Source organism: Besnoitia besnoiti, chromosome I (assembly GCF_002563875.1).
Source record: "Besnoitia besnoiti strain Bb-Ger1 chromosome I, whole genome shotgun sequence".
NCBI classification, from domain to species: domain Eukaryota; phylum Apicomplexa; class Conoidasida; order Eucoccidiorida; family Sarcocystidae; genus Besnoitia; species Besnoitia besnoiti.
Genome location: NC_042356.1, coordinates 4,062,217 through 4,089,018, shown reverse-complemented (window position 1 = coordinate 4,089,018; position 26,802 = coordinate 4,062,217). Strand labels below are relative to the sequence as shown.

General features: G+C 55.8%; 5 protein-coding genes across 5 annotated transcripts in view; 2 read left to right on the top strand and 3 right to left on the bottom strand.

Moving 5' to 3' along the window:
- The window catches only part of BESB_005960 (microneme protein MIC15), a gene marked incomplete at both ends in the record, with an annotated part of 30,807 nt that extends 28,181 nt beyond the window's left edge, over positions 1-2,626 (bottom strand). The window contains 4 exons of the mRNA XM_029359351.1: positions 722-965; positions 1,268-1,495; positions 1,873-2,267; positions 2,491-2,626. Of these exons, the coding sequence (XP_029222264.1) occupies positions 722-965; positions 1,268-1,495; positions 1,873-2,267; positions 2,491-2,626 (1,003 nt within the window). The remainder of the gene's footprint in view (positions 1-721; positions 966-1,267; positions 1,496-1,872; positions 2,268-2,490) is intronic.
- Positions 2,627-4,447: 1,821 nt separating this feature from the next.
- Positions 4,448-6,899, bottom strand: BESB_005950 (the record flags this gene model as incomplete). The annotated part of the gene is made up of 5 exons (XM_029359350.1): positions 4,448-4,599; positions 4,840-5,254; positions 5,433-5,653; positions 6,025-6,360; positions 6,677-6,899. The coding sequence occupies 5 exons, from the start codon at positions 6,897-6,899 to the stop codon at positions 4,448-4,450; spliced, it is 1,347 nt and encodes a 448-aa protein (XP_029222263.1).
- Positions 6,900-8,176: 1,277 nt separating this feature from the next.
- Positions 8,177-10,143, top strand: BESB_005940 (centrin; the record flags this gene model as incomplete). The annotated part of the gene is made up of 6 exons (XM_029359349.1): positions 8,177-8,193; positions 8,452-8,596; positions 8,831-9,022; positions 9,395-9,481; positions 9,803-9,883; positions 9,997-10,143. 6 exons carry the CDS (start codon positions 8,177-8,179, stop codon positions 10,141-10,143), a joined length of 669 nt encoding a protein of 222 aa, XP_029222262.1.
- Positions 10,144-12,245: 2,102 nt separating this feature from the next.
- On the top strand, positions 12,246-16,170 carry BESB_005930 (ubiquitin carboxyl-terminal hydrolase, family 1 protein; the record flags this gene model as incomplete). Its single annotated transcript, XM_029359348.1, has 9 exons — positions 12,246-12,581; positions 12,960-13,114; positions 13,553-13,706; positions 14,030-14,109; positions 14,440-14,535; positions 14,884-15,025; positions 15,267-15,338; positions 15,748-15,812; positions 16,053-16,170. 9 exons carry the CDS (start codon positions 12,246-12,248, stop codon positions 16,168-16,170), a joined length of 1,218 nt encoding a protein of 405 aa, XP_029222261.1.
- Positions 16,171-17,723: 1,553 nt separating this feature from the next.
- BESB_005920 (RbAp46) lies at positions 17,724-24,905 on the bottom strand (the record flags this gene model as incomplete). The annotated part of the gene is made up of 14 exons (XM_029359347.1): positions 17,724-17,789; positions 18,006-18,053; positions 18,338-18,412; positions 18,756-18,971; positions 19,581-19,667; positions 19,967-20,009; positions 20,626-20,758; positions 21,110-21,225; positions 21,593-21,671; positions 22,159-22,217; positions 22,609-22,690; positions 23,122-23,185; positions 23,569-23,656; positions 24,253-24,905. The coding sequence occupies 14 exons, from the start codon at positions 24,903-24,905 to the stop codon at positions 17,724-17,726; spliced, it is 1,809 nt and encodes a 602-aa protein (XP_029222260.1).
- Positions 24,906-26,802: the final 1,897 nt, after the last annotated feature.

The window sequence follows — 26,802 nt, the reverse complement described above, 5'->3', positions numbered from 1 at the left end:
GCAGACTGCGATTGCTACGTGCATGGAGTACAATAGTTATCATCTTAACTATGCATTGCTAATGGATAGCACTACCAATAATAATCAAGAAGATCATACTGATAAATAATCCTGTCTCAGAGATGATAACTCCAAGTGCGATGCTACTGATTAAAATAGCATCTGAGTAGTTTTCTCTCGCTGTTACACTGGTCTTATTCATATCCGCCACAGAAAGGTGGGGCAATGGCACTTCGTGCGAGTACTATTAGTTGACAGTGAATCACTTCCAGGCTTGTCTCTTTGTCGAGGCAGATGCACTTACCTGCGGAGGCGGATTCGCCTATAGAGATGGCAGGACAGGGTGACATGAGGCCGCATTAGGGTACAGCTGCGCCGCCATGCGATTACAATTAACACAGCGCCTTCTAACACCAGATGAAGTTTGGTGCCTCATATACCTGTAGTGTGCCAACCGAGCAGTGTGTTTCTACGTGAAAGAGCGCATAGCTGTACGGCTCCTTTCAAGTGTACCCTCGCTCTGCTTTGTTGTACCGCCACGCAGAACGGCTGATTGGTCGAGGCAGTTATTCAGTGCTCTTCATGGTATGATGACTAATCGTTGTTGCCTTGCGTCGCTGGGCACACCTTCACCCACGTGCCCCCCCCCCCCTTCCCGGTCCGCCCAGAAAAGCAACTGCACCTTTCAGGATGGACAACAAATTGAACGCCGACAACTTACCAGTAAAAGCATACGTGACCTCAAACTCATGAGCTTCGCGGGATGCTGTGTTTCTGCAGTCGTGCACTGCGACCAACGACACCGGATTCGTGCCATCGGCAAGCCGCTCTTGCGTCAGTAGAACGCCCAGCGGCGTCTCTGACCGGGTCGCCCACTGCGCAACAAATGGTGACGGTTGAGAGCCATCCATAACCAACTCGGGCAGCGGAGCTGCCTCATTCTCCTTCCAGTCGTATCGCCGCGCCTGCATAATCATAGCATTCCTACGGCAGGCAACGTTAAGCTGTGTGCAGTGCCCTGCATAACCCAGAAGGCGCCGAACCTCTGCCACATATAGCAACGTAGGCACAATACCCGTATCAACCTACGGTATTGTGTGGATATGTCTAACGACCTATCACATGATATCTGCAATGTATCGGGGCATACTACAATAAAAGAAAGTAAGCGAACAAACTACCGTTTTCGGAGTGTATGCTAATCAGCTGAGCGCGACAGGTAGAAAAGCAAACAACGTAAACTTGAACGGTCCACTCCTCGACGTACCCGAATGTTCACCCCACTTATAGCTGCGTGAGGCGAAGGAACATACAGAAAAATGCCGACCTTCACGGAAAAATACGCTCGATAACTAATCTGACGGGAAAACGAAAATGTTAGGATTCCACCATTATGTCCATGGACGACCACGGGATTGGCATACTCCTTCTCCGAGTAAAATTCTTGCATCATCTCCCGCTGGTTTTGCACGGCGAGAACGACGCTCGGAATTCCCTATCAACGCATTTTCACAAGAGGGCAAGATTCACCGCAGTCTTGAAAGTATGGTCTCCAATGAGGATAACGACTTCATCTCGCAGGAAAGGAAAGACTCCAGAGTTACGTCCCACAGACGGTCTGCCACAAACTAGAGGCGCCTGGACAGCGGCTGCCATGTCCCGACGTATAAGTCATTGGACACAACAGTATTGGTTTGGCGAAAGCCTGGCTCCTGCCCCGGCGCCGCCCGAGACACTGATCACTGGGCGGCCAGTTACCATACATCACATGTTGATCTGCCATCAGATTCGCCCCGTATCCCTCACCAACCAGCCTTCGAGGAACGGCCAAAATCAGGTGTTCAGTCACCACGCTCAGCTACGCCAGCGTACCCAATGAGCCTGCCAGGCGGAGAAAAGGGCTGACAACAAATCGCCTGCTGCAAAGCCACCTGCTGTGGAAATCACGTATTCGCGTGCCGTCCATTCCACATGTTGCCTGGTAGAGTAATCGTAGTATCCGGTTTCGGTCGCTTCCACCGCCAGCCAATGTACGGGGTAAGATTCACTGCTGCTGGTTGTCAGCCTCGCACACCTTGGGAAGTACACACGGGCCTCAAAACTTGATTTGTTTACTGATCCTATTAGGACCATAGCGAAGTTGTTCGCTGTGAGTGTCGGAGGGGAAGCGAAAACGAGTGGCTTTAGCATTGGTTCATTGAACCGTACAGTGGTCCATTTGTTGCTCATCAGGTTAGTCGTGCCGAGCTGAACTTGCCGCGCTAAGCCTACACACCACAGTGGTCAACAGCATTACATCGTTGTCAATCCAGTTACTGCAGAAGCCAGAGACCTGCAAACTACTCTCGATGCTGCTGCTGGAGTTTACCACGAATACGCAAATTTATTGGCCGACGCTGCATTCTACATATACAGGCCTTGCGCTGTCACAAACGGCGTACAATTGAATCTGCCATAGATATCCTTGTTTTTGCCTTTCTTAGATCGTACCGTTCATAACAACGAAGGCGAGAAAGACGGCCGAGAAAGAAAGCTTGCAGAGAGCCATCGTAGCCACAAATAGCCGGCGCGTCCGATGAAGCGGGGCCGCAAAGTTTATCGTATCATCCACTGCCAGTAGTCCCATGGTTGGAGCCTCGAGGTGACGGAAACCGTGTTTTGACGAAAACGGCGGCAGTTACTTCATGGTGACGGGGACGCCAATTGCATGCCGACACCTACTGAGCTCTACCAAAGCTCAGACAAAACGGCGCCCCACGTCACACTATACGGAAACAAATACTTTTGCAACTGAATGCGCGTTAGCACACATTCCACGACAGCCGACAATAAGAAATGTTTCCGCTTCTTGTTCAGCACACGCTGGCCACAATTCTCTTTTGCCATTACCTGCAGCAAAGACTGTCTAGCTAGAAAGAACGGCGTCGCTGTTCGTGTCCCGCCGTCGCCGGAAGTCTAGGTGGCACGTCCATAGTGCGATGTACACGCAGTGACAGCTCCATGCACGTGAAACAGCTTGTTCCGCTAGGTCTAATGTCCTACGCTGAACCCTCGGGGTTTCGAGAGGGAAGCCGCGAGTTCTCGTTTGCGTGCTCGTTTGTGCTAGAGCCTAACGGCCGAACGAGATCTGCACGGGACGACATGCCCTGTCTTACACCATAGGCCAGGTCGGCGTCAGCGAATCACGCTTTGTTTTCGAAGGCCAGATTACGTTGTCGTGTAGGTGAGAGGGTGTGTTGTAAATATCAGGACCCCGAAGTCGCCATCGTATTATGCGATACACTCAGGCACGCAAGAATTTCCGGCCCGACGGGCACTGGTTTACGGCCGGCGTGCGCCTCCTGATCCGGTTGTATTCCACGACGCAAAAAACTCAAGTGAGGTATTACCGTAGGCATCCGTCTTCGGCCCCTCCGCCGGACATGTTTCTGTGCGCGTCGCCGTCGCAGATCACTCACTAAGTAAATAAACGCGTGGGAGGATCCGTCTATTTTTACGCCCCTCCACGCCGTTTCCAGTTCAGTGAATCGTAGCAAGAGAATCGATGAAGATGTTTTCTGCTCGATAGATCACCCCGCTACGCATTCAGTGAAGACACATCTCTAGAGACAACCCTACAGCCCTATGAGCACCGAGAGGGAAACCTCTAGCCAGATCATGTGATACACCATTTTCTCTACCTGGCTGGGCTCGATGCCGAGACTTCAGAGAAGTGACCAGCCAGTTGACGGCAGGAGTTTGCTGCGCCATCGGCACTTCGAGTGCAGAGATCGTCGGCTGCCTGACCAGTCACGACTAGCGCAGTCCGCAACGTAACTGAGCACCACTAGCGCACTCTGCTACCTGACTGGTCACAACTACCGCATATGGCCGCCGTCAGACGGTCCGCAGTACAGGAGCAGTGCCAGTCTTCGCCTCACGCTACTCTCTTCAAAAGTAGTCGACACACCTTGCACTGCCGGACCGTTCCAGGTGACAACGAACTGTGTTTCCTCGCCTTGTCCGCTAACGCAAGCAAGACACTAGTACACAAAAGAAGATAGCCAGTGCTATAGACTCCAACTATGCAACACGGACGCGGTGTAAACTTTAAATGGAAGTGCACCTGAGTTCATGTATGCTTTCTTTCCCATTTACATCACCACAGCTCCGTCCCTACACACACAAACGTTGCTGCTGCACCCTCTCACAGCAAACTGGTACCAAACTGTAACTCTAAGCCGGCGCCGTCCCAGCTGTTCGTTCAGCTCCTCGCCAACGCCAAACATGTCCGGAGGCGCACGAGCGAAAAAATGTCTACCTAAAACACGACCAACCTAACCTAAATAAATGATCCACGGTACAAGATCCTGACGGGTGGCGTCCTACGGTTCACTCGCACTCTCATGGACGCGAAGCCACGAGTCGAAATTCGGCAAACACCCTTCGTCGCGCGCGGCGCCGCCACTCAAGCTGCTTTTGCAAGCAAGTAAGCCTCATCTGGAAAATGCTGTTCGATGACCTTCACCAAGAAGGCCGAGTGAGAGGCGTATAAATCTTTCAGCGGGTCAACGCCAAGAGCAACAAGGTGCGGATCGCCGTCGATGTCGTAGAACGCGGCTGAACCACAACGCGCGTACCACACACAGTCCATGCGCTGCAGTGATAAAACCGGGAACCGTGAAGAGCACGTGCCTGTGACTGACCTGACTGCACTGTTACCGGCCACGGGCACATAAAACGAGCTGCCACACTGCTAGGCACAACGATACATCCGCCGTGGAAATGTACTCTCCAAAGCTACCAACTTAACTGTAGCGTTACAAAAATAAACTTGTGTCACACGACTCTCATCCTTACCAGACCCCAGCGAAGCATCGTCTCCTGCCTGAAGATGCAGTCGCGCGTAATCTTGAGCGCTAACATGCCAGTGAAGAATTATGGTTTCCATCCACGCGTTTTCAGTGTTCCTTTCGTCATCCACATAGCCGGCGTATATGAGGTTCCCCCACTTAATTGCCTGCTCACTCTCCCACACGATTGCACCGGTGCTTTTGTCCCTGGAAAAAAACCCGAATACATTTCGCAGAGCGCTCAAAGTCTCCTCATAAAGACGCTGGCTGTCTGCTGTGTCTGCGTCCTCTTCGTATGAAACCGCCTCCTCCAAAAATTCGCGCACAGTTGGCGTAACGATGAACGGGCCATCTGTAGGGTCTACAAATCCGCCTGGCATTGCAAATCTTCCACTTCCATCCGTTCGACGGATGAGAGCCACCTGTACGCACGCCACAGCACACACTCTGTGATGTGCAGTGCTCAGTCCCTCTCCTTCGAATGTCTCAGAAAACGACCGCTTCTCCTCTCTGGTAGCAGGTACCGAAAGACACGCTAGCCCAACTGTTTGTCCCTCCATGTTTGCCCCGCATGAGAGTGAACGGCAGCAGAGAACCTACCTGAAGCTTCCCGTTTTCAGGATTCCGGGCTGTCAACAGCGCGTCCGCCGCGTGATTCGGTCCCCACCTGCCCAGCACACCGCGGCCCCTCACGTGAAAACGAGGGAACGCTGGTGCGCTAGCGCAGTGCTGGCTAGACCCCAACTCTGCCGCACCGTCCAGCCGGCACCCAACAAACAAAATAGGGTTCAACGGCCGTTTTGTACGGGGATCCACTGCGGCTGCACGGATGAGAAAGTCACCACAGCGCAGGAAACCCGCATGTATGAACGGTCAATTCTACACAAGCACAATGAATGCACGATACGTCGCAGAGGCGCCGACTGAAAATTAGGACTGGCCTGCAGAAAAGGTGAAGCGACTTCTCATGCGCAACCGACGGCCCCCGACCTCCGTAGACGCCCTCCGTGGAAAGGGAGGCGAGCGCGCCTCCGCGTCTGTACACGACACCGGGCGGGCTAGGTGTTGAGCGAGGCACGCTTATCCTTTCCAACCCTAAACCCTAAACCCCCGAAAAAGCTTACGAGCACCATTTAGCCGTCCACCCATGAGATATACTGTAGGGCTCACATGACCACGTGCTTAGACTTACGGCTAAAGAGCTTGACTGGAAGCCGCGGCACTTTGCCCACTTGGGTTTGTTCTGCCACTTCGTGAATGTCCGGAAGCCGGGGCAGCGAGGCGTCTGCTTCAGCCCATTCACTGGCCGCCTGCTCTGCCTGACCCGTTGATCGAAAAGCACAAGGAGACGAAAACCACGCTGCGTTGAGCAGCATTGACGCGTCGCGCACGTGCACGTAGGACGGCGCAATTTCTGCCTGAGAAGGATCTGCGGGCTGCATCCATGGGGGCAGCGGCTGAACCTCGAACCCGGGCACGGGTTGTTGAGACAGATGACCCCAGTCAAACTCTGCTACGGGAGGGAAACCTACAAACAAGAAACAGAAGACAGAAGGTGCAGCCTGTCACAACACACTTCCGGCTGCGCCAGGACTCAAAACACCTCACGAAGCCCGGGGCGCCGCGATACCTGTCGGCACAAGCTGAGAGTCAGAGTCACGCTTCGCAAGGCGGAACAAAAGCACCGAAATGAGACTGCGCAATGAGGAAACACATTCGTCCTCACGCCCACTTGGAACGAGATAAATACGGCCTGCTGTGGGGTTCAAGGCATGCGCGGCGACAGCGCGCTGTTGACGATCTAAAAGAGCCACTTTTCTAGCATACGTCGTCGCCGCGCTTACGACTCTCATCGTGTTCGCCCGGCCAAAGTTCTCCGGGGTACTGTAGAATTTTCTGGTAGGCCTTGCTTTCCAAAATGCCACGTATGCCTTCGGTTTCTTGTGATCTCGACAGCTCAACGCCAGCGGCGCGCTGCCGGAGGAACTCTCTGGCAACGAAGAGGCGGTTGTACAGCGATGAACTCGAGGGGAATGACGCCGCCGGAACGACAGCCCGAAAATGCATGGTCGACGGGTCTTGATGACGAGGGCCGAGGTCGAAATCTACGCTCCCAACGGACGTATTGGCCGCCGCGGCTACTGCCTCTACAGCCGATGACACCACGTAAGCAAACAGGCCAACAACGACAAAGGTAGCTGGCCTACACCACGTAAGCAGTACGCCCAAACGGCGTCCCCGCCACATCACCACCCAGCATACAAAAGGATACGAAATGAACATGAGGACGAGAAAAGCGCTGAGATTTACTGCTATGTGACGACACGCGTCTCCCACGACTGCGAAACTTGAGCCACTGCTGTGGCGTCCTCACGAGAGAAGCTGACTCGCGTTGGAAAGCTAAAGTCCTCTGCAAGATTGAGAGATACACGGAAACCATTTAGACTATCAAGCATCTGTGACACCTGCCGATTCACAGCCACAATCGCTACCGCTCGTCTCGCATCCGTCAGAGACGTCTATCACATGCGTACACTTGTACGCATCGGATCCTACAGTTTTGCGGCAGCGAGGCCGCGACGCCAAGCCGTGGCGCGTCGCGCCACTCTCTCTTCCGCGGGAAGTGCTTACCTCAACGAAAAAAAAAGCAGTCCCTGTCAGGTTCACTGAACATGACACCATATGCGTCGAGGTCCTCTTCAAGGAAACTGCGTGCCCTAAATAACTGCACGCTGGAGCTCGTGCTGGTTGACTCCGATGTTGCCAACTTGCCAGCGGTGAACAACGTCGCGAATCAAATCGATATCCTTCTAGACATTGTGTACTGCCGTAGGACACTCGCATGACGTTGCTGGCGTGGCATGTCGGAGCAAAACAACTCGAATGAGGCATGCCAGAGGCTTAAACCGGCGCAGAGAGCCTTATCCGCGTGCGATTCCCTCAAGTGGATGTCCAATAACAGCAGTTCAGCCGTTTCCATAGACTGCCGTAGTTGCCCACCAGTTGCACACGCGAACACAGGCTCGGTGGTATTGGTGGGGTCGGAAGCACCGTATCCGCCGGGCTACGCAGCTGAACCGCGCATTCATCTGTAGATCCATGCATGCCGGCAAAGGTGGTCGCAGACAATCTTGTCTTTTTTAGCAATTCCTGGTTAACGATAACCTGACGTTTCCACCAGCCAAACAGGCACTCTGCGGTACGCGCAGGCCGTGGCATTTCCGGCCTCTGGCGCAACAACTGCGCGGGCTTTTTTCGGCTCCTCTGACACTTTGCACAGCAGCACACCCAGTTTTGCCGGCTCTTTCCGCTGGCGGCTGTCATTACACCTGCGCTCGCGACCAATGCTGCATGAAAGATGGTAAGACAGCCACGCGGTGTCAGAACTTCCGCTTCAAATCTCATTCAAGTGCCTGGAGGCCCTTCGACGTGTCTCGCCCACTCTCGCGTTTGGTGGGTGTCGTGGCTGCGATACCGGCACCTATCCGGCCTGTGAACCGCGTGGCTCTGGTGGATGGTCTGAGCTCGAAATTTCGGTGCAGACAGCACTGCTTTCTGTCTATCTGTATACTTCCACAATCGCAGATTTTCGGTGGCGGGTGCCGTATTTTCTCCACAGCTTTTCTGCGGCCGTTAATGTGAAAAGGTGCACCGTTCGAGCCGCCGGTCCTCACCAGCGGCTCAGTCTCATTCACGAGAAGCTGGCGGATAAGACTATGCTCCTGTTTTCCTCGCCTTCAGTTTCGCGCTCAGGAACCGGGAAGGTGGGACCTCGATCGAGGACCCATTTGGGTCGTCTTCCGTGGTTCGCGGGTCTTTACCCTGGCAGAAATATGCACAGGCAGCAGCTGCTGCTTGCAGGCCGAGGCTTGGCCAACCGGATGCCTCTGCGGTGCAGTGAAGAGACTCCAGTGCCCGTGGTTGTCGGCGGCCTCCGTCTGAGCACGTTTTTTCATGGGCATCCGCCGCGTTCGCTGGTGTGCCTTTGGTTCGTGCAGCACAATCGAAAGGGAGCAGGCTCTCTACCGCGAGGCCGCGGCGCAGGCAAGAAGACGGAGCTGACAGAAGAGCAGCGGCAGGAGATTAAGGAGGCCTTCGACTTGTTTGACACGGACGGCTCGGGATGCATCGACGCCAAGGAGCTGAAAGTGGCGATGCGCGCCCTCGGCTTCGAACCAAAGAAGGAGGAGGTAAATGCCGTGTGTGCCTTGACCCGCTGGTGACCGAATCGGTCTTTCCTCAGGCGTGACTTGGACTTCTTTTTGTTGAAAATTGAGTCGTACACGGGTTTCCCCTTCCACTTCTGCGCGGTCGCTTCGGAGCCCCCAGATCGGTCACCGGAGCCGCCTGTCTCCTCTGCCGCACACTGGCATGCGAGGAAAAAGAGTTGGAAGCGTCGGCCACGGAGACTGTCTTTGCCGCGGATGTGCTGCGTTCAAAGAGCGACCGACTAGCCGGATTCAAAGGCTCCCGAATCGGCGGTGACGCAGCGATGCCATCGGCGGTGACGCAGCGATACCATCGGCGGCGCTCTGTGTTGTTCCGCCCTTTCGCCTGTTCAGATTCGGAAGATGATCGCGGACGTCGATAAGGATGGAACGGGAAGTGTAGATTTTCAAGAGTTCCTCAGTCTGATGACCGTAAAAATGGTTAGGAGAACGATGTGGGTGGGAGCTATGGCGACTTGTGTTTGACGTCAGCGTGCAGCGAGCGTGGGAGTTCCTGCCGCTTGCCCAGTTTGGGCGCTCTCTAGCTGCGACCCCATTCCTTCCCGGCTGCACTCAGCGAGTCACAAAAGATGTGCCTCGAGAAAAACAGTGGTGAGCGCGTATTCAGACCTGCCTTTCGTATGCGGAAAGAGCCTTCCTTGCTCTGTAGCGGTGGCCCGTACGACGTTACGCAGAAGGCATCGCGCGAGTGGATGTGCATCACGGCTTGTGTGCGTCTCTCGTTCTGAGGTCTTTTTGCAGGCAGAGCGAGATCCGCGCGAGGAAATCCTCAAGGCGTTCCGCCTCTTCGACGATGATGAAACAGGAAAAATCTCGTTCAAGGTGCGTTGATATTCTGGCAGCAGCGCAGGCGACTCAGGGAGATATCGGGTCGCCAGGTCCAGATAGCTCCTCCGCTGAATGAGCATTCCTTCTTGATGTGATATGCGCTTCAGAATTTGAAGCGCGTCTCGAAGGAGCTCGGCGAGAACCTGACGGACGAAGAACTCCAGGAGATGATTGACGAGGCAGACCGCGACGGGGACGGAGAGATCAATGAAGAGGAGTTTATTCGCATTATGAGGAAGACAAACCTTTTCTAGGCAAATGCGACCGCTTCACCGTCTCCCTCGTCCTTTCTCAGCCTGTAGTCTTTTCAGAACGAAGTGATGAAGAGAGGTGGTGGCCGAGGATCCGCGCCCGCTCAGTCACGCCGTGCCGGTTGACTCGAAGGAGCAGAGCTTGGCGCCTTCACGGCGTAGCAGATATGTTTTTTCTATTGTCAAGAAAGAGGGCAGACCTTCAGTGTGAGGAGGAGCCACCGTCGCCCGCTAGTGGCGGCTGTGTGCTGGCTTGCCATCGCCGGAAGAGCGTTTCCGGTGGTGACCGATCGCTTCACAAGTCGCATTTTTCGTTTTCCAGTCGCTTCAGAGGCAAGCTTTTGTCTATTTGTCTGACTCGCCTGGACGGATTCCCGTATCCTGAGGCCGTCGATCTGCACAATTTTGGTGCCTGAGCCGCCGAATGACCCTATACCCACTCCCACTTGTGAATATGAGACGTTTTGTGCTTCCCACTCTTGGAAAGTCCATACACGTGTGGACTCAGACAACTTACCGCGTGGGATGCGACGCGGAGGAACCGCCGTTCACGTTTGTTGCGATATCGTCTCATTTCGTGCGCTTCTGGTGTCATCCGTGCGAGAAGAGAGAAACGCAACGACCAGACACCGTGGCGATTGCGAGGTGAAGGAAAGGTGCGTGTGAGACGCAGTGCGGGCGAGTCTGCCGGCTAGATTTGACGGGCTATATACGGCTAGGAGACTCCACAGAGTGTCTCGTTGAATGCGCATTAGCAGAGGTTTCGTGTAAGGCCCGCTCGTCAGCAACGGTGCCAAGTCTGCAACTAGCATTCTCAACTATTCTCAACTAACTTTCTCGAGCGCGACAGCATGTGTAAGCGTCAGTGCGGGAAGCAGGGAAGCCGATCTGGCGTCAGCACGGCACTCACACGACACCGACACCCGTGCAGTCCTGGTAGTGCTGCAGAACAGAGACCTTTGGCCGCGGTTGGAATACGGGAATCTTCGCTGTCGACAGCACACACAGACAGACGGATTCACCGAAAGCCTGAGCACCGTGTGGCGCTTCCGCAACCGCAGCCGCGACGCTCTCAAAACTGGCCACCGCACGAAATCGAGCGATGCGCCTCAGATGGGTGCGTTTCGTTGTCACTGGCCGCCACGTTCTTAGCGCGAACACTGCGGAGACGTCTGCTGCACGTCTGGCAACAGGACCCCCTTTGTCTGTTGAGCTCGTAAAGTATGAGAAGAACTACGGATGACTTGCTGAGCGATGCAGGTCAAGACAGGACTCCGCGATCCAGCGGACTGCGCTACACAAATTGCGCTGGCAGTGGTCGTCTGCGCTAATTGCGCATGCGAACGCATGCCAACGGCGCCTTCTGGCAGGTCGGCCAGACGCGCGATTTGAGAGGTCACTTTGGCAACATGCGCAAAGAGGGTGGGGTCTCGAGAGGGAAAAACATGCGATGTCTCGTTCAGTCTGACTCTCCACCGTAATCCCATAGGCGCGCCGTGCAAGGGGGTCTTTCTGGTGCTGATTCGTTTGGTTTCGGCCGTGTGTGTAAGGTTTTGCGCGGTTCCTAGTTCAAGCTCGACGCGTCTGGGTATCCACAGTTTTCCTTCTGCTTACGAACGCCGTCTGCACCAATCCGTCAAAGCGTATCCTGTCTGGAGCCATGCTCCATGGTCGGGTTCGCTGCGTCTGCGGTGCTTTGTCCCTATACCGCGGGGCGTCTTTTCTCGAGACTCGTCCCTGTTGCGTTCACTCCCAGGTCGCGTTGCCTTTTCGACGCAGCCGGCTCCGGGGCCAGCGGAGCTCACTGTTCTAGAGTTAAAACAAGCTGGCCATAGCATTTCGTTAAAGTTCTCACAAACCCTGTCTGTTGCCTGCCTGATATCCTCGAGGCTCACATGCAACGCTCTATACATACACCGAAGGCCGCTGCTCCCAACGCCGTCAGCCCCAGTCAGTTTTTTTTTTTTTCCGCGCTGCTGGCGAAAGAGTTATAGATTTGTCTTCCTGTCTGCCGCAAAGTGCGAAGCACAAACTTTGCGAAGCCGTTAACAGCCTCTCTTTGACTGGAATATAGCTTTGTCGAGTCTCTTTTGCGCAGAGTCACCATGCCAAGCGAAGGCGGAAAGAGCTGCGCCCGCAGCCGCAACGCCGATAGCAGCAGTCGCTGGTGTTTGATTGAGAGCGACCCCGGTGTCTTTACAGAGCTGGTCGAGAAACTTGGAGTGAAAGGCGTTGAATTTGATGAGGTCTTTGGCGTCGATGAAGCGTCTTTCGAGACTCTGAAACAGAGAGACCGCAAGGTTTTCGGGTTCGTTTTCCTCTTCAACTGGACAAAGGATGCGGCCGGCAAGGCCTCTGGAGGCGTGGCTGACGAAGACGTCGTGATGGACGAAGCTGAAGCCGCCTCCCAGTGCCCTCCGGATCTTTTCTTCGCGAAACAGGTGAGAGGAGACGGAGAGAAGGCGTTTAATCATCCAGACTTCGATTGTTGGGTTCCTGACGCCGGCGGCACCTAGGGGGCAACTGGCGTGCGGAAAATCGTGCGCCAACACCGGGATGCGAGGTCGCTATCCTGGGAATTTCGGAGATCTGCTGCAACCAGGCTGGTGCGATGATACACTGAAACCGCTCGACGTGAAGCGTCTCTGGTAACGCCAGGCAATGTGAGCGGGGAGGACGAAGGCGTTGTTCCCCATGCAGCGCTGACGATCTGCGACGAGGGACGCATGTTGCACGAGAAAATCGTTTCAGGGAGGAAACCGATCGCGCTGGTAGCGAAAAAGGTTGAGAAATGAGGCGCGTCATTTGAACTTGTGCAGGTCATTGAGAACGCATGCGCGAGTCAAGCGATCTTGTCTATATTGGTTAACAAAAGAGATGAAATCAAAGAGATCGGCCCGACGCTGACTGCCCTCGTGGACTTCACGAAAGATTTCCTCGACCCCCAAATGCGAGGGGAAGCCATTGGTAACTCGTAAGTGCTTCCTGCACCGCCTTGTTTCCTGTATTTTTTGCAGTCAGGAGAGACCCGCGATCAGCGGGAGAGGGAGGTCATAACGGCGATTCTCTTTTTCCTTCTTTTCTCTGTTCTCTTCACAGTACCTTGGTGCTCAAGCCTCTCGTTTGGAGGCGCAAATCTTGGTTGAAGCGGTGGCAGGTCTCCTGCGTAATTGCGAGAGACCTGGGCATCAATTTTCAGCAGCATTTGCTTGCGTGTGTGCGCTAACCGCCTGCCTTCTGTCTGAAGTGCTTTCAGCTCGTCTCCGCCGCCCTCGCGAGCTCGAACCTCTCGTGCTGCGCAGCTTGCGTGGATGATAGCACGAGGCAGGCGAGGCGTTGGTCTATTTTGCCGTGTTTTGTACCCTCTTTCGAGTCCCGCCTGTACTCGTCGCATTTCCGTTTCTGCCTGCAGGGAAGCTATTCGAGCTGCGCACAACTCGTTCAAGAGTTCGAGCCCCTTCGACTGGGCCGATGACGAGGACGACAAGGAGAAAGAGGACGCGTTTCACTTTGTGTCTTACATCTGCTTTAAGGGCCACGCCTATGAGATGGATGGCCTACAGCCGGTGGGTGTACATTCACCGTACCACCCGATCCGCCCATGACACTTCGCGCCTGCGTGCGCACAGGGGCCTCTTGTAGAGGATGCGCTGGTGCTTTGCCGCTCTTTCTGTTGTGGAGTGGAGCTCTGCGTGACACTGCTCTATACTAGGAAGGATTCGCCGCGCCGTCTTGGCGGCTAAGTTCATGGATGGAAAGCCGGTGTACGCACATGTACAGCCTATCAGCAGGCGTCTTGAGAAGCACAGACGCACACGTTGCGTTAGCTGTCTGCTAGGTCTGAGTGTCCATCTCGCTTGCGCCGACCGATGCATGCTGCTTTTTTCAGGGTCCGAAGTGCCTGGGCTCCTGCGACGAGAGTTCGTGGATTGAGCTCGTCCGGAAGCAGCTTCAAAAGAGGATTGAGACGTAAGCCACATGCAGACTTGAGGCGGGCTGGAAATAAATCTTTCTTTTCTTCCTCGCGTGTCACCGCGGTGCGTCGGCCGTGCTGAACCTGCTGCCGCCACGCGTGATTCATTCTGGCTCTGTGTGTGGCGCTCCAGCTGCGGAAAGTCGACTGATCTCTGATGTGTTTCCTCAACACAATGGCGTTTGCTCTTGCAGCAGAGACGCAGACATGTGGTGAGGGGGTTACGAACCACAATGCTGCTTCGCTGTGGGAGTGCTCCTGCGTCACTGACGCCGTTTTTCGCGCTCGGAGTGATGTCGCCTCGCTGTTTGCACGTGGTCGTTTAGGATCCAGAAGGCTGCGAGCGGCGAGCTGCGGTTCAACCTCATGGCTGTGACAGAAGATGCCCTCTCCAAGCTTCAGGAAGAGATCTTCCGGTATAGGTAAGCCTTACCTCACGGCGCTGCATTGGCCTCTGAGAAAAAGAACTTTACGCCTCCGAGCCGCGGCTTTCAGCCGTCTTTGGTATGAGCCCTGTTTGCAGTTCGTGAGTCGCGTGCGCCGCACGTAGAGGCGCAGGTGCGAGACGGCGTCTCAGGCCGCAGGCCCTCGAGGCCGTCTCGCTGTCGCACTCCGTCTCTTCTGCACGCGGGACGGCACCGCTGTGTGTGTCTGCGCTCTGCGCAGTGGGAACAGAGATCTAGTGAGAACCAGTGGGGAGGCCGCTCTCCCTCCTTCTGGGCTTCCTGTTGGGTCATGGTGCCTTTTTCCGGTCGTTTTTGCGTTTGTAGGGTGATCATCCAGCGGGCGAACATCAAATTGATAAGCTCTGGCAAAGACCTCGAGCTGACGGACGAAGTTGACGAAGACCTCGCGCCCAGCAACACGCCGACTCTCGACGAACTTCCCGACGGCATCGCAGAACTCGAAAATGTAAAAGCCTCACGGCGGAAATGAGCCGCTGACCGCCAGCTGAGTCTCCCTGAAGTCTGTGGGGCGTGTGGTGGTGTTCAAGCGCCCCTGGAAATACACAGGCACTGCGTGGCCACATCTCGTTATACGTTTGCATTGAATGTACTTCATTGTCTACGTTTCATGTCGAGCAAGCTCTCCGTGGGGTTTTTCCGCGCGTGCAGCGGGCATCTGTGTTGCCGGCTTTCTCTGGGGTGTTCAGGTTGTTGAGGAGGCGGAGAAGAAGAAGAAAGCCTTGAAGGAGCAGGAAGAAGAAGAGCATTACAAGCGCGCTGTACGTCCATCCCACGTGCCGCCCTCCGCACGCCCTTCCACTGTTTCTTCTGCTGCGTATGAGGCATTAGCATGCCTTTAGTTTTCGTAGTCGTTCTTTCTGCGCGTGCTTGGTGTTCCCGGGGTGGAAGGATATGTACCTACATACATGCATAGACGTATATATATTTCCATCTATATATACATATAAATGTTACTTATATATCTGTGGATGCTAGTCCACGGAATCGAAAGGGGCGGTCTCGTGGAGAAAAGAATCAGAAGGGTGTGGGCACGCAGACGCGAGGCAGCCATGTTCACAGATGGCGTCGGTTCCCTGCTTTTCGGCTCCACTGATCTTTTGTCGCAGGGCAGTAACGGGCGAGCAGCCATCTCATTGTCTTCGTGCCGGTTGTTGTTTGTTGCTGCAGCGGTGGAAGAAGGAAAACGTTCGAAGACGTCACGATTTCGTTCCTGTTCTCCTCAGCGTTCTCAAGTGAGTTGCCCCGAGATCAACGTTCTTGGGGGGATGAAGTGTACAGACAGTCGGAGCGCAGCTCACGCAGGGAAATACGCTTTCCGCCTCTGCAGCGTCGCTCTCTGTCCCTGGTGTTTTCGCGTATTTTCCCCGCATGAGCATACCACAGTACAATTGCATGCATGTTTACTGCATGTGTACCTTGGTACCGCGTGCGAGAGCTGATAGGTTTCATCTTGTTTCCCATTTACCTCGCAGGCACCTTGCGAAGCGCGGAGAGCTCGTGGATGCCGTGAAAGCCGCCCAGGAAGCGACGGCGCTTCGTCAGCAAGAGCGGAAGAAAGTCAAAACTGGCGGACCTGCGCCAAACAACTAAGCGTTCACTGCAGTAGCGGCATCTATACAGATACAAGTGTACGCATGTGTACTTGTGCATGCGCCCATATATATATATATATATATATATATATATATATATATATGGATGCGCGCATGGCGGTGTCCGTTGTATTTGCGTTGTTTGGAGGCGAAGGCCGAGTGGGGACACGGCAAAGTAACGTCTCAGATGGCCATGTGTTTTGAAAAGCAAAATGTTCGGCAGCAGCCTACTTCTAAATACGCGCCACACGTAATGCACATCGCGGCATTCGCCACGCGGCAACACACTCGCACGCCAGCATTTTAAATAAAGCGGAACTTCGACGCAAAGCTGAGGCGAGACCCGTTCAGTCACACAGCGCGTCAGAGGGCCGCATATAACACGATTCTGTTGGCGCTGTTCACAAAGCTCCCCGCTGTGCCTAGGAGGCCAGACGCCTACTACGCCTCAGACACACGAATGAGTTTTGCAGCTGCGGTTAAAGAGGCATGCGGCTTGTGCGAAAACAAAGCAGCGAGCCGAAACAGCCGCTGTCAGCGTGCACGTGGCGCTGAAGCAAACTTTCGCAGTGGCCCTCTGTGGCAGTCTGCTCGAACTACAGGAAAGGAGTCCCCTGGTCTGAAATCTGGTTCGAGATGGAGAAACGGCTCGCTTTCGCATTTGGTGATATGCTCTATCCATGTATAGCTTTACCGCTCCTGCTGCATGAAATACCTATTACATAAATATATTTATTTATACATACATCTATACTTAAATACATAAATATACATATGTAACAGATAAATAGGTGAATGAAGAGGTGAAACCTAAGGGCTGGGTGAAGCGCACTCGACTGTGGCGGCCACGCAGGCGGTTCCTCGTCTAGGCGAATGCTGAGAACTGAGAGTCTTGTGACGCAACTCTCGCATGTGCAGTTGGCTGGCTTTTCCTAGACGCCCGGCTGCGACTGGGTCTGAACCCCGTCGCTCGAAGGGTAGGCAGCCGGACTCGTGTTCTAGTTGTTTCACGGGTTTGTCCTTCAAACATGGGAATCTAGGCTTTCCATAAACCCAATTTGACAAAAAGTTCTCTTCGCCTTGAGCGGTATCCGCCGCACGCGACACAGTAACGTTTTGAGACAGGTCTTCTCGGGGTGAGGGCGCACACCCGACGACAGAGGCGCCGCGCTCACGACTTACAGAGGAAACAGTTTTTTTTCCACGAATCGGAATTGCATGCGACAAGAGGAAAGCGCCCAGCGCTCAGACCAATCCAGCCAGGCACGTGCCCAGCCTGAAACAGCCTCGTCGCCATGTCCCAGTTCGGCCATACGCATGTAAATATATCTATATATACACATATATATAAGTACATATATATATACATATACGTGTATGTACATATGTATACGTGTATGTATGTATGAACACATAGGTACCTGCATCTGCACAAGGCAGGAGATTTTCCTGAGCAGGCCGATGCGGAGCAGGTTCTCGTGAGCAGGTCGATGCGGAGCTAGACGGCATCCCTCGGCGCATGACTCTATAGGGAAGAAGCTGGCGTGTGCTTCACTCGACGTCGTCGTCATCGTTCTCTTCGTTCTCCTCATCGTCGCAGAAGAAGACAGAGTGCTTCTGAAGGTGCCACACGCAGACAGACAGCCGAGGGGCAGCAGGTGCGTCCGCGCGGTCATGCGCTACCTGGACGTCGCTGCGCGGTGCGTTCTTTTATCTCATCACCGAAGTCATCCTAAGTATTTTGTAAACTATAATGTCTGTGTGTATTTGACCTGTTTATACAGTTCTGGATTGCTTATCGGGGTCACAGGCTGCAGTCAGAAGTCTTCTTACCAGCTGCCAAATTTGGAGTCGGTTGTCTTCGCCGACGGACGCGACGACCTGAGGAGGCGCCCAACCCCGCACCCAAAGAAAAAACTAAAACCTCAATGATGATGCTCCCTCGTCGTTGCGAGTGAATAGTCGCCGCAGGGGCAAGCCGCGCATCCGCAGGCCCTGCATCCTTATTATTATGGGATACGTAGCTGCTGCCTTTGTCTGAACGCTCCGCGATCGGTAGATGCCTAGTTCAAAGCGAATACACGCGGCGATGACGAAAGTGAACAGCTCTCGGCCTAAGCAACATCGGCGCCGAGTGACAGGGCGCTCTGAGGCCCCATACGTACCTTGTCGAGTGCGTCATGCCCTTCTCGGTTCCACGCGACGTCGCTGACTGCGGCCAGGTGCCCACCGTGAGAAAACTGAACGGACAAAGAAACCCGCACGTCAGGCCTTAGTGCCTTCTCTACACACACGCGCGTCTTTCAGAAGTTATGCCGGCTCTCTTTTGCCTCTGAACAGCCGCTCGACGCAGGCGGCGCCCCAACTGTCTCGGCGGCTGTGTTCGCGGTTGAAGTCGATGAACACAATGTCAGCCTTATCCGTCTGCGAGTCACGCGCACATCACCTTGAGTTGTTCATGCCTCGAAAAACGCAGGGAGATTGCGGGGAAGCTGTCAGGCCCCAATGGCTCGCGTCGGGGTGAGCCCACGCGCCTCCGATTCAGAGCGGCGGCAGCTGGCGCGCCGGGGTCCTGTCGCGTACCAGGAGTTCCGGCGGCCCGTCCTCCGCGTCCTCTTCAGACTGCTCCTCGCCAACGCGCTTCAAGTCCCACAGAGAGACGAAGCGGTCGCGGCTGGCCGATGCGAGAAGCCCCGACTGCACCGGCGAAAAGGCCACGCGTGTCACTTCGCCCTGGTGCGCCGCATCGATCACATGAACCGGTCGGTCGCCGCGCCGCCTGTCGAGAACCCGCAGATTCTGAGAGGACGAAAAACAACAACGAACGCACAGGCGCGAGTATAATCCCTCCACCTCTAGCGCCATGGACCGCTTCGGGTTCAACGACCTCGAACGTCGCGTTCTCGACGCCTCGTTCTGCGGTAGTACCCCGAGAAACGTGGTGTCTGGCAAGCGGTAAACCAGGTCGCAGGGGTGCACGAGACATCTAGAGCCGGTGCGCATGTGCAGGGGGTCGTGTGCAAAGGCGCGCCTCTTCTAACGAGTGCGGAAGGCTCGCAGGCGAGCCGCGCCACGCAACCGGCGCGAGCCACAAAGGCACAGGCGGCCGCAGGGGTCGCGCGCACTCCCAGCGGCGGGAACGTGACAGGCTGGGCAACGCAGCCGCGCTGAACGGTGCCAGCTAGGCGATAGAGAACGCCAGACAGCGAGGTCGGCAGTCTACCGAACGAGGCGAGGAGACGGCGAAGACGAACAGGTGGATGAGATGCATAAGTCCGCGAGAAAACGAACGTGTGCGCCAAGAAGGCGACGGAGGGAGCGGCAGGGATGCGCACGAGTCAACGCCGCAGCGGGCGCTGCCCGGACGCGAGGCATGGAAAGAAAAAACCAATCGGTGCCCTCGCTTACCCCGTGGTTGTCGCCGCACACCAGCGTGAAGGGCTGGTTCTCGTCTGCGCAAATGCACGTCACGAGATCCTTTTCCGAGGCCTTCAGCTGAAAAATGGAAGCAAAACCACGACAGAAACACGTCGCCACTCGCGCTGCTGCAGACGCTCAGCTCTTCCTCGCACACACACTGAGCCTGCGCGCGCATCCCCTACGCGCGAGCGCGGCACAGTGCGCGAACAACATAACGCGTTTAATACTTGTCTTTCTATCAATGGCACCAACGAATTTTATCAGAGTTAATAAATGCTCATCAAGCATCGGACCGCATACGCACTGCTTTCAGTGATCTGATGTCGGCACCGTGCTTCTTGAAAGAAGCAAACGGGGCAATATTTGATTCTCACCAGAACGGCGGGGAAAGTCGAGCTCCGCTCGCGCGAGTCCCATCTGAGGGCGAAAAAACAAGCATGCAAGAATCCGTTTCAGAGGTGTACGTGCCCCTGCATCCACGTGCCCGCTGATTCAACTTCGCAAACCTCCACTGCACGTTGACGCCCAATCGCCAGCACCCTACGCGTGAACGAAGCGTCTCACATTTGTATCTCCAGCGAACCACTACACAAGTATAGAGATGTATATGTATACATAAAACAAAAATATCGATACGTGGTCACGCAGGGACATGGTCGATGCAAGGCAGGACAAACGGCGCATGCGACAAACCTGGGGCCTCCCGCAGATGCGAGTCCCAGCCAACCAGCCCAGCCCCGCAAAGACTCACGCATGCGGACCACGCGTCATGCTGAGGCATGGATATGCATATAAACATATATATATATGTGTGTTTATACAGATATATATATATATATGGACATATTTCGTTGCATGGCGCTGCATTTGCTTGTCGCTCTCGCGTAGACCGACATGGAGGCGGGAGGGTTGCGCACGCTGAACGGCGCCGCTTAGGGCTCCATTCTGCCACAAGTGAATCACGTCACCGCTCGCGGCATGCATTGGGCGACCGTGACACCGCTTTCTCGTCGCTTTATGCGTGCGCGCTTACAGGCTGACAACGCCGTCGTCTGCGCACGTTGCGAGGAGGTCTGCCTCGCCGGCGACCCAGCAGCAGTCGTTCACTGCGGTGTCCGTACACTGGAAGGTGCGGAGAGGCGATCCTGCGGCCGGGGCCAACTCGCCTGAAGGCGAAAAAACAGACGCGCAGACAAGTCAGTGACACATTCTTGCGGGGGCCACCACCACGCACCTGGCTGCATGGCCATACGCAGCCTCGACTCTCAAGCAGAGACTGAGTAGCGACGATTAGGTTTGAGGGTTTACCGCGATCCCCCCCCATGCGCCCTCGCGTGGGCGCTGTCGGCGGAGAGAGTGTCGCTCGCCACGAAGCCAGAGACGTTTTCCACGCATGCCACGCGACCGTCGGCTGCGCGCCCGGTACGGCGAAGATGCGACCGGCGGGATGAATTCATGCAGAGGAAAGAGGGCGCGAGCCTCATCGCCCTGTCGCAGCGCTGTGTTGTCACGATTACCTGCGTCTCTGGCGGCGGCGAGGGACGCTGCAGTAATGTCATGGAGGCAAATGGAGCCGGCGTTCGACGTGGACGCCAGAAGTCCCTCGCGCGAGAGATTCCAGGCCAAACCGAATCTGAAAAAGCAAACAGAGATTCCGCCGAAGCTCCAAGGCTGGGCAGTCGACGGCCAGCCTCATGATGCACAGGCAACCCGAGGAGAGGCGAGGGAAAGAGCAACCGCAGAGAGAGAATTGTGTGGAGCCCGGCAGCGCAGGGGGCGGACGGGGTCGACGCGGAAGACGTCCACAGCCCAGTCTGCCGTCGCGCAGGCTTATCGGTGCGCTCATGAGTTAGCTCTAGAGAGAAACGAAGCACATGTTCACGGAGGTAGGCTCATTGACCTTACCAGAAGCGAAGCTGAACGAACACGGGAGAGGAAGCGTCCTCACAGAGACGGGGACGCCGCCACGCAGACGCGCGCTCACACCCTCCTCCCCCTACCCGTCAGCGGTGTGGGCGGCGAGCTTCAGAAGCGAGCCGGCTGAGAAGGCGGAGGCCATGGTGATGTCGTATATGTTGACTGAGAACAAAACACATAGAAACGCCGACGGCAAATCGAGACGCAGCGAACAGCAGACAGAGGGGACCGCGTCTTCGATCTTGGCACACGAGGTGAGATCAGCCCCGCCACGTCGCCTCGCATTCGCAGTCGTAGAACGGCAGCTTTTTCAGGCAGCGGCCACTTGCTCCATCGCCTGCCGAAGAGCATTATCTGAACGCGTGCCTCCCGGCCTTTAACAAGACCCTATGGGGATGCGCAGGCGCATCTGCTTCGCGCGGGTGGCCGGTGTGGGAGACGCGCGCGCCCTCGACGCTCACTGGCGGGCTCGCCCCGTCCGCGGGTCCAGCAACCGGCAGAACCCAAAGTCCTCTCCTCTTCCACGTTGTTTTTCTGAGTGCCTGAGCGCTCGCGACAGGCTGAACGTGTGTTGCCTCCGCACCGGAATGAGCGGCGCAGGCCCGCGAAGCAGCGATTCACTAGGACTCTCTTTGCTTTCTCGACTCACCGAAGCCGTCAGGACCCATTGTGGCCACGATGTCGGGGTTCTGCGGCATGCACCGCGCGCTGCAGACCGGGCACACGCAGTTGCGAAGCGACTCAAAATTGTAAAAAGCTCGTGAACGCTGACGACACTCGTCGCGGAAAGAGAAAAGGAAAGGCGGGGCGGCGCATGACCCGCGCGCCTGGCGCACATTGGGCCAAGCGAGAATGATTCACACGCAGCCTCTTTCCAGCTTGCATCTCGCTCTCGGGTGAGTTGTCGTGCCACGGCTGTCGCTCTGCGATGTGCCGTCTAGCCGTTCCTGCAGCGCGGCTCCCCTCCACGGTCTCAGGGGCTACAGCGATCGTCTGTCCGCGAGGCGTGCTACGTTTGAAGGACTAGTGCGAGGCCGCGTCGTATTCTGTCTTCTCGGCGGCGCGACGAAATCCCGCGCGTGCCCTCTTTTCTCCTCACCAGTTGACTTCTCCCTCGTGCGCGAAGCTCTTGACCGTTTTGAACTTGCAGGGCGTCCTGCCAAAGCTGAAGCCGTCGTAGTCTGCAGAAACACCGCGCCTGGAAGCGGAGCGACAAGAGATCAGCTGCCGAAAAAAGGGCAGGAACGCTCAGACAGCCGCGTGGAGGCACCGGGGACAACAGAGGAGGAGCGGCATCCACAGAAACCTGGAAGAGCTGGACGCCGAAGATGACGTGAAGGCAGAGAGTACGAGGGCGGATGGAGTGTAGCGACGCAGGAGGCCGACATTGCGAAAGGGAGCCAAGTAAAAAACGAGACGGAAGCGAAAACGCGAAAAAAGAGAGACAGAACACGCGGAGGGAGGGGGCAGCTCGGCTAGAATAAGACCGCGAAACACAACGATAAGACGCAGAGGCGCCCACACCGGAAGAACGCACGCAGAGGAACGTGCCACCCACGAGAATGAAACAAAACCGGCGGACGATTGCCGCACAAAGAAACTTCAAACGCACCTGAAGGTCGCTCTACGTAAGTCCGAGACGCCTCGTCCTCGATGAGGGCCGATGGAAGCGACACCTAAAGAAACGAGGGCAACGACGGATGTCTGCGCAAATCACTGCATGCGTACGACAGAATTCACGGCTACAGTCACCCACCTTCATTCCACTGCCACAGGATATCAAAACATACATATATATACATATGTATATGTTTATGAAAGCAAATATACCTGTACGCGGATATATGCACACAAGTATCTATATGTACGCATACACATGCAGGTGAGCCTAAGAACGAGTCAATGGCTCTCAGACTGACACATGCACACCAAGTTACAGACGCATCTGAAAGGACACCCATGCGTACACAACGCATACACGTGCAGTGATGCATAAACGACAGCCACTGTCGACCCAGCAGCACAGGCGAAAGCCCATGGGGAGCTTCTCGCCACGCACCTCGACGACGAGGAGCGAGTTGCCTTCGTCTCCACTGGTGTGCGTGCCCAGAAGCAGTTTCTGGCGGACGGTGGAGGAGTCGCCAACCCTGAAAAACGCACAAGAGACAGGCACCAGAACAAGCTTGGGAGCCTCACAGTGGCGATGGACTATATATATATATATATATATATATATATATATATATATATGGATGCAGGCATGCATGTAACATATATATATATATATATATATATATCTGTATAAATATACCCTACACCATATTATCTATGCATGTATGCACGGACCCGAGTACAGTGGGACGGGTTTAACGCCGCTGTGGTGACATTGGTCTCCGCGTACTGGAAGGAAACGGGGAGCGCGACGTTCGCCGGTACGTCCCAAATGTGTTCCTGCCTTCTAGAGGACTTTGCGCTTAAGCTGGCTATCGTCACACGGCTACTTGTGTTCAGATAGAAGAATATTCATGCGCAGAAAGGCAAGTGTACGCCCAGGTGGTCGCCGGGATCGCTGACGGAGTTGAGAAAAGCGCTCGAGCTCGGGCGCGCACCGACGGCACATCGTGTAGGTACACGATAAGACGTGGTATGTGTTCGTGCATATACTTTTAGCCTAAGAAAGAGTCTGTCTGCGTCTTCAGTGTACCTGTGTGCACTGTGAAATCCGCTTGCGTTTTTTTCTTACATTCCGCTGGCGAGTCCAGGCAGCCACTGGACGGTGAGCGAAGGCCATTCAAGCGTGGTGTTCATGACGAGGTCGTAGAGTACCTTCGTGTTGACCTTCCAGTTGTTGAATTCCTCCGCGACTAAAGCGGGGTCTTCCTGCGGCTCCTCGTCTTCCTCGTCGCGCTCTTCCTGAATCTGTCGCAAGGCGCCGAGCGAGCCGGCGTTGAAAAAGGTCACCTTCTTATCGCCATTCGCCGCGCGGTCGGCGCTCTGTGCGTCGTCGCCACCCTCCTCTGGTGAGGGTTTAGGGTCTGGCGGTGCCTCGCCTGCGGCGGGCTTCTCGCGTGTCTCTTCGGGCGCGAATCCCTCGCGGTTTCCTCCGGCCTCCACGGGATTCTCGCGCACGTCGTCACCGTGCCGATGGCGCTTCCGCGATGCCGGCGAGTCGCCTCCCGCTCCCACGCCGCGCTTGCCAGGCACGGGGCCGTCGCCGTGAGACTGCCCATGCGTCGGCGAAGAGGTCGCAACCTCTGGAGCCAGCAAAGCCGCGAAAGTCGCAGGCGGGCGCGGCGAGGCAGGAGACGCGGGCGCAGACGAAGGGGGCCGGGCGCCGCCCGCGCAGGGCGCCTCCGCGGCCGCAGGCGTCGTGTGGGGGACTGCCTCGCGCCCCATGGTGTCGTCCGAGCGGCGGAGACACGAGGAAAACATGCAGGACGCGGCTCGCGAGGAGGCCGCGAAGAGACTCGCCGGCGATGCGCAAGTCGCGGGGCGCCAGCCCAGCACCAGACACGCGTCGTCGCGCGTGGAAGAAGAAAACTCGCGCAGGAAACCTGGCAGAACGCCGTGGAGGCCAGGGATGCAGAGGGAAGGGCGGAACGCAACGGCTGAAGAGGAAGAAAACGATGGCTGAACACGGGGCCGGCGGAGGGCGGCCCAAGCCAGATGCAGCTGAGAAGCAACAGAGGAGAGAATAACGCAGGGATGGGCAGCCAGGGAAGGAGGGCGTGGAAAACGCGCGAAATGCGACAGCGAGACGGCCGAGACACGTGACTCACGGGACGCGAGACACGCACCGGTTGGTTCACTGCGCGGGAGGCGCGATGCGCAATTGAAGAGACGCTGTGTGGAACGAACACGGATATCGGAAAAAAGACGCGTTGCTGAGAACAGAGGAATATTTCGTCTTTTCCCTGTGATCTGTTTCCCAAGGTGACATAGAGACAGAGTGCACACGTCCACCTCCGCTCGCGCAGCCCCGTGAAAAATCTTTGCGCAAAATGTTGGGTGTGCAGCAGTGGAGACTGGAAGGAGACTGGAACGGCGTCATATTTTTCGTACTCGCTAGACGCTTCAAGAAGGCTTCCCAGTGGCGGGCTTCAGGATATCCTGAAGGGCCGTGCCCAAACCTACTCAAAAATACAGTCGAACTGTGCCGTCTTTCTGGTCAAAACGAATAAAGTCGCCCCTAAGGGGCCGCTCGGCGTGTCTGCACACCCTATCTCCTGCAGCGCATCTGCAGACCGGCGCTCGAAGCGGACGAAGGCGCCACCTGTGTCTAAAAGGCATTTAGCTAGGGAGACCAGAGGCAGTTGTCCCCTTTTTGAGGCACAGCGATCCTCTCGGAGGCTGCTCAGAGGAAATGCTCGACGAGCGCAGCAAAAGAAAGAAAATCTGACGACGGCGCGCGGGCACCACAGAGTGAGACAACGAAGCGCGAAACAGCTCGGGCACTCTGCTGGCAGCTTCACCGTGCCCCGTGCTGGGCGTCCGTCTCTCCCTCTCGCTCTCTCTGTCTGCTCTATAAAATCTGCGAAACGCGAAAGTATACCGCCACGCGCGTAGCAGCACCCCCGGAGAGCCGCCTCACACGCGCACAGAAGTCGCAGTGATTTAGACTTCCACCTTCTCACTGGGAAATTTCAGCGAGGCAAGGGGGAATCAAACCTCCGCTCGCGGCGAGCTCCGGAAACGAGCTCTGTCCCGCTTGAGTCGCCGCGCCTCTTTACGCGCTTTGCGCACATTCTCAAAAACGGGCAGACAAACAGATACTTGAAGGCGACGTCTATTCGTCTTGTTTGGCCACCTGCGATTTAAAACGTACTCCTGCGGGTCTAGCTAGTCCTCAAATCTCGAACTTTCTCGCGGGTTCCCCTCAAAAGTCCGCGCTCAGCGGAACCCGGCGAAAGACTCACAACTGAAAAACTGATGCCGACGCGAACGAGCGAATCTGCGTGTTTTTTATCTTACATGAACCATTTACTGCTGATTCTTGAGTGCAAGCATCACGGTACAGCCGCTTGTGACCGTCTGTTGAGTTAACGGGTGCCACATAATTCGCAGCTTGCGCTCATGTCAGGGTGGAGCCTGACGAGTTGCTGCTGGTGTCGGACGCAGTCTCGGGTTCGAATCCTGCAGCTTCTGTTGGCAGCTTCTGTTGCTTTTCCTGTGTCGCTGTCTGTTCTTCTTTCACCCCTGCGCTGCCATGGCTGAATCCTCGTGGCTCCTCAAGCGTAGCGAGCATGTATTCCACACTCGCCCGACGGCCCGCTAGATTCGCAGCCTGACCGCC